Source organism: Nymphaea colorata, chromosome 1 (genome assembly GCF_008831285.2).
Source record: "Nymphaea colorata isolate Beijing-Zhang1983 chromosome 1, ASM883128v2, whole genome shotgun sequence".
Taxonomy (NCBI): domain Eukaryota; kingdom Viridiplantae; phylum Streptophyta; class Magnoliopsida; order Nymphaeales; family Nymphaeaceae; genus Nymphaea; species Nymphaea colorata.
In genome coordinates, this window is record NC_045138.2 from 27,658,946 (window position 1) to 27,665,578 (window position 6,633).

General features: G+C 40.2%; 1 protein-coding gene across 1 annotated transcript; it reads left to right on the forward strand.

Moving 5' to 3' along the window:
• The first annotated feature begins 610 nt into the window (after positions 1 to 610).
• LOC116258647 (mitochondrial carrier protein CoAc2) lies at positions 611 to 6,484 on the forward strand. Its single transcript, XM_031635923.2, has 7 exons — positions 611 to 1,011; positions 3,085 to 3,170; positions 3,468 to 3,675; positions 4,301 to 4,433; positions 5,691 to 5,875; positions 5,961 to 6,089; positions 6,177 to 6,484. Exons 1-7 carry the CDS (start codon positions 856 to 858, stop codon positions 6,312 to 6,314), a joined length of 1,035 nt encoding a protein of 344 aa, XP_031491783.1. The 5' UTR covers positions 611 to 855; the 3' UTR covers positions 6,315 to 6,484.
• Positions 6,485 to 6,633: the final 149 nt, after the last annotated feature.

The following is a 6,633-nucleotide window of genomic DNA, read 5'->3' on the forward strand; positions in this document are numbered from 1 at the left end:
GTTTGGTGAAGAGAGAAAAAGCAAACAACCAAAAGAACCCCCCTTTCTCAGCTACTTTTTTCACATGGAAGATAATGGAACTATCCTGAAGTAAGCGAAAGTTTGCTTTGGCATGTAAAAAGTAATCTTTGCTCCTTGCAAATGAAATAGTTTTAGAATACTACACCAAACTGGAAAAATTACCTAAAAAGAACCAACAAAGAAACTGACATTTGCTTGTGGGTAGTACTCTAAATGCAACAACTCTTCGTCTCTCTCCCTCTCCCCTATACACAAAATCAAAGTCATAAAAAACTTGGCATCATCAAGCGACTAATTTGAATTAGAGTTGTAGGTTGCGGTTGATAGTCCTCTAAGATCTTAGGTGATTTGAAGTTTATACTATTGCGAAATCCACAGTTCAAATGAATAATGAAGTTTAGTTCCACAACCTTGCAATCAATGATAAATATAAAAACCATGTTCTTAGGGAGCGTTTGATGTTCTAGAATTTTTAATGCAACCTATATGATCCGAATCGGGTCCAACCTTAAATTCAGAATACGATTGGTCCACATCCGCCAAGTGACTACAATTGTAATATCAATAAAATATCGACCCTTTTCCTGGATCATTGTGCCATAGAATTCATCCTCTCTTTTGCAAGTGCCTCGATAGTCCCCCCCTGCGCGCGCGCGTCAGGGAGCAGGAGGGCAAAAGCAAAACGCGGCGACGGGAAGAGGGCTCGTACGTGCGATAGACCATCTTCGCACGTGCGAACTCCTCTGCATCTTCTCCTTCCTCTTTCCCTCCCTGGCTCCTCCACTCTGCATGTGACGGCTTCGGAGACGGTGATCGCCGGCCGGCCTCTCGTCGATGGCCGGTCGAACGGCCGAGGAGGGAGCCGGGCCGCCCCGCAGTCCCCTGGAGAAGCTTCCGGTGGTCGTGAAGGAGCTCGTGGCCGGTGGAGTCGCGGGAGGGATCGCGAAGACGGCCGTCGCTCCGCTCGAGCGCGTCAAGATCCTCTTCCAGGTGAGAAGACGCCGGATTTCCTGTTCCTTTTCTTGCCGGGACTTTCCGACTTTCTCCTTTCTCTCTGCTCATCTCTTCTCTCGAAATTTTGGGAACTCCCGCGTTTTCTTTACCTCTTTGGGGAATTCTCCCCCCCGATGCACCGATTCTTTTCTTGATCTTTTGACAATGAATAATTTTGAAAGAGTAGGTTGCGGAATATTTTTCAACCGGAAATGCAGGCGAAAAGGCGAAAGTTTGAGAATGACTAACTAGTCCCGTGGTTAGCTACTGGCCGGATTTTCTTACTTTCTTTTTCCGGGTTGATTCGATTCTCTTCTTTCTAGGGCCTCGGCTGAACGATTGAATTGTTTTATATTATTTTTTCCCTTCTTTCTGTTGCCGTTGGCTCTGAAGTCCTTGCCATTTGGATACAAAATAGTTTAATATGATTTAGGCGAAGTTCGTTTGGGCATGACTAAAAGGGTAGGAAACTATTTAGCGTAGGCAGGAGTGGAAACTGGAATAGTTTTCGTAAACGGAAAAGGACTAACATACCCTTCGCTAGTAAATTTCGTGAGCACGTCCTACCCGCAGAAGTATTCTAATTTCTGAGGATTTTGGATACGATGAAATTGTCCTTCTGGGCGGCTGCTTTCAGGATTCGATGGCTCTGAGATTGTATGGTATCATCTATTCGAATTAGACTCCAAGTAGTCAAATTACACAAGGAAAACAAGGTCCGCTACTAATTAGAAATGGAAATATCTTTCTCTTGGTGCATGAATTCAAATATTTCGCATGCACGATCGAGTGATCTCTTATCCGTCGCTTTTCATATATGTATGTGCTTTCGGAGGAACCATGTCCACATGATGGGCATGTTTGACCGTCTCTGAATGGCACGCCATTACTTTGTTGTGGAAGACAGATGTTTACATGGGTACATTCGTGAAGAACCACTATCATGGCGGTTGTCAAATGTATCACGGAGTCCCCGGAGGAACACGTACGTCATACGTATGGTTCAAGGCAATGGCAAAGCGATAAGTCCACTTGGAGCGGAGCATCCGGTGGTCCTATTCTTGATATCCACCTAAGCCGACAGCTGACCTCAAGTCTCCGGTGATTCATGCCTCTGACCTAACGCATTGCCACACGTCTTAGGGACTACGCATAGATGCCGGCTATCCGTTACTTTTCTTTTGGTGGTGTTTTACATTGATAACAGGTAAGCTGCAAAAACCAGGTAACTCGATCTGCTCCTTCCGCTACGGGTCTATGGCCAAATTGGGGTGTAAGGCCTTTGAAGATCTTCGAGTTACTTGGAGATTTCTCCGGTTTTGCCGAAGTTGTAAGGGGAACTAGGTCATTATTTCCGAAAAGAAATTGAATGCTAGCCGAGTAGTAGGCTTGAATTGTTCAAGACATACGTCACGCCATCATAATTTCAGCCCGTATATGTGTTAATCTTTTAGCTTCTTCATAGCTAACCTGGTTGATTTCCTTTTTTAGCTGGGCAATGCCCATGTCCAAATGGGTCCAGGAAAAAGCTGAATCAGCCAACCAATCCTGTTTGGTCAATTCTTGTTGCTTGGTTTGGGTCTAAACATAAATCGACCTAATAGACTAGTCATGGCTTGGACCCAAACGGTGGTCTTGAAAGACCAAGCCGCTGGTTTCTGGACTACTTGGAGTGTTTGGATGCTATGGCTTCAAATCCTTCCATGCTTCCCGGATAAGCTTATTTTTAAACTTAGATTTCTGGGGAGTTTCTCGTAAATAGTGGAGAGAGAAGACATGAAAAGTAAAACGAATCGCAAAATGTGAGTCACTTCAACTGTAATATTGGTTGGAAGTCGATTTAATCCCCAGACATTGAGTCTTGCTCCATGATTTTAGGTGAAACAATTTGGTAGTGTTAGACGTCCTTCCAATGTGGGGATGATTCTTTCCTTCGATCGGGATGATTTATCCCTTTCTTGACGCGTTTCCGTATCGAAAGCTAGAAGAAAAGAAACTTCAATGAATCAGACATAAGCTTATTCTTGATAAATCCTTGTCATAATTTGGATCCTATCGTATTTCTTGCAGACTAGCAGAGATGACTTCCGTGGTTTAGGCTTACGGGCATCATTTAAAAAGATTTTGAAGACAGACGGGATTCTTGGTTTTTATAGGTGTGTTTCTATATTCTGCTCAATCTTAATGTCTCCGAAAATCTTAATCTGCTTCTTGGTAAAGATATATGTGGCATCTAACGTTTGATCTGCTTCTTGTTAAAGATATATGTGGCATCTAACGTTTGATCTGCTTCTTGTTAAAGATATCTGTATTCTTTATTTGTTATTGAGTCTAGTTGGTATATTCAATTTCCTATCCTTTGCTCTATGATGCAGTTACTATTTAATTTTTTTACGGTTAGCTTCTCAGGTGTTCAATTGTTGATTTTCCTTTTCTGTCCTAAATCTTTTCAGAGGAAATGGCGCTAGCGTTGCAAGGATCGTGCCATATGCTGCCTTGCATTATATGGCATATGAACAATATCGGCGCTGGATTATTGAAGGTTTTCCTGATGTTAAAAGAGGTCCATCTCTTGACCTGGTGGCAGGATCGTTTGCTGGTGGAACTGCTGTTCTGTTTACATATCCTCTTGACCTTGTTCGAACAAAATTGGCATATCAGGTGCTGGAAGGTCCTCTTTTTTCTCTATGATTCTGGATAAAAAATAGACTTGTGGATAGATTGTCTTGATCAAGTCTGATTACTAGACGAATCAAAGTTTCAATCTGCCTTCCATTAGTTTTGGTCCTCCAAATTAATTTCTTAAACTGCATTCTTCTTTCAAAATAATTTACAAAATGAGGTGTCTGGTCAAGGATGGTTGCTTTTTGCATTGCGAGGTTTTAACACATGGCAGAAAATTATATATATTGGTATGTTTCTATGTGGCGACAATTTTGTATTTTTTAAGCGATTCCATCATATAATGCCATATTGTTCTGAAGCTTGCTTAAATGCGGACATCTCTCACCTGTTCAGCCGGTAATGAGAAACAAAATTTATAATTCTGCACGCACTAGCCATTGTCTCTTAGAATTTTGATGGTTCTGTGCTTCGCTGCAATTTGTTTGGTGTTGGTTGTTGGCTTCCATTCAAAACTTGCATAACCAACTGTTTTTTGGAATTACTTAATCCACCCTTGACTGTTAATCAGAAAATTAACACATCCTATTGGCTTGAAATTAATATGTTGATCGCTGATATTTATGACTTCATTGAGTTCTTATTGTTTGTCATGAATATCCAGGTGACTCCTATGAGCATCAGTTCGTTAAAACCTGTGACTGCTTATTGTTCTGATCAATTTTATAGAGGAATCGCTCACACCATTGTCAGCATCTATAGAGAAAGTGGCCTGAGAGGTCTCTATCGTGGAGCAGGTATGCAAGATTTTGGAATTTTTTATTGGCTGCATTGAGGTCTCATCATTGTACAACCATTCCTGATTAGTTCTTTTGTCTTACTAACCTTAGATTTTCTTTACACATTCGAAATGGTTTTCCTCATTAGATTTATCAAATTGATTGCTGTCAGCATCGATGTGTGTGTGTATATTGGCCCTTCTTTTTTGTCATCTGGGAATCTTTTCTAAGCCAGCTGGTACAATCGCAAATTTTTTTCATCTGCTGATTGACATCATACGTTGTGAGTGTAGCTTCCAATTCCATGCTTATATCATCCCTGGTCAAGAAGAGATAAACGTCAAAACAGACCGAGAAGACATGTAACAGTGCATGAAAGTTTACAATCCATGCTCTAACTTGTCCACTAATAGAGCAGAAACCAGTCTGCATGAAAATGTGGAGACTTTTGGTCCATGATCTTGTGTGATCATGGCTGCTTTCAGATTGTATTGATGGTTTGCTAGTTTTTTATTTTATGACATGTATATAGATTATTGCTTTGTCCACTTATTGGCCCTGCACCAGGCTCTACCTATTTGAAATAGAAGAAAATGAATATCATATACATGTGCATGTTTTTTCGTGCACATATATGAATTTATCCATGAAAGTACTATTGAATGTACTCATAAATCTTATCAGCATGAGCGCGATTCTTTTAAGAAAAAGTCCAGATTTGTGTTTGAGTTTTGCTCAAATAGTAAATAAATAAGCTTGACCCAGGCTTTTTCACAAGGATTTTATTCCTTGACTTGCCTATGAACATGAGAAACACTAAAGATGGACTGATTATTTGGTTCAACACTGACGTCATGTAAATCCACGGTCTTTTGCTTGCCTAATGCTATCATGGGGACCTTTATAGTTCATGAACTATGAAGAACTGTTCTGGATTGTTCATGTAGTGTAGTTGATATCTGTTCATCTATGGTCCATTGCTCCTTTACTTTATCCTCCGCAGGAAATTTCATTAAGCATGTTACTTGATAACTGAAGCTTCTTAAATGTCTTTGAGGCTTTCATTCAACTGCCTTAGCTTCAAAAGCTTTAATGCTGAAATGCATCTCATCTTGTCCCCAGCTGAATCTTTGAATAATTGAAAAATATAAGGAAATATATTTGGGCGTTCTCTTCAAATATGACAGGAGAAATAAGCACAGGAACTATCAGTCTCCAGGATTTCAGAAGTGTTCCTTAAAAGTATTTCTAATCTAGAACTTGTTTATGTTTCAGCCCCATCACTCTACGGAATATTCCCATATGCTGGCCTAAAATTCTATTTCTATGAGGAGACGAAGAGGCGTGTTCCCAAGGAGCACCGAAAAGACATACATGTTAATCTCATCTGTGGATCTTTTGCTGGACTACTGGGCCAAACACTAACATACCCACTTGATGTTGTCAGGAGGCAAATGCAGGTGTTGTCTTCTTCCTCAAGGTTAATAACATCTTTAGCTGTTGGCAGGTGCTAATAGCAGTTTATAATAGAGTTTATGCTTGTAGGTACAAAGGCTAGCAGTTTTATCTGACAGCAGAAAGGAGATTTCAGGGACCGTAGAAACCTTAGTGACAATTGTCCAACAGCAAGGTTGGAGGCAATTATTTTCAGGGCTGAGCATCAACTATTTGAAGGTTAGTGGGAGTCGATTCTAATTTTTTTGCAAAATCTGTTGGACCTGGCTATGTTCTAATTTCAGGGTTGCCTTTTGTTTTCTTCAGGTGGTTCCTTCAGTTGCCATTGGGTTTACAGTTTATGACGCTATGAAATCATGGTTAAGAGTTCCACCTAGAGATGATGTGGTTGTTGAAGTAGCATCACAAAGAAGAAAAGCTCACACCTCATCTTTGCCGTCCTGACTATGATGTTGCACTGGAAATGACCGGTTTTTTCGGATGGAATCTGCAAAAATTATATATTTTTAAGCTGATTACAAATTCCATTCTTTTTGTATATTCCAATTCATATGGTGTATATTTTATTGGTTGAGAGAATAAGTGAAATAAATCAAAGCTTGTAAGTTTTCCCAGTGTAGTTTTTCCTTTCTAATAGTCTTTTCTAGTGAAGACGTGCAGAAAACGTAAAATTTGACTAACGAATTGTTGAAGTCTCGTACATGTACTTTCACAAAAGAAAAATGAGTTGTATGGAAACTCCTTGTCGCAAGTATTGATGTTT

What these genes read in the sequence shown, in the direction of transcription:
- LOC116258647 (XM_031635923.2), top strand. Translation starts at nt 856, where the DNA reads ATGGCCGGTCGAACGGCCGAGGAGGGAGCCGGGCCGCCCCGCAGTCCC. An exon ending in GCGTCAAGATCCTCTTCCAG is followed by an intron (nt 1,012 to 3,084) that starts GTGAGAAGACGC and finishes TATTTCTTGCAG; the next exon opens with ACTAGCAGAGATGACTTCCG. An exon ending in TGAGCATCAACTATTTGAAG is followed by an intron (nt 6,090 to 6,176) that starts GTTAGTGGGAGT and finishes TGTTTTCTTCAG; the next exon opens with GTGGTTCCTTCAGTTGCCAT.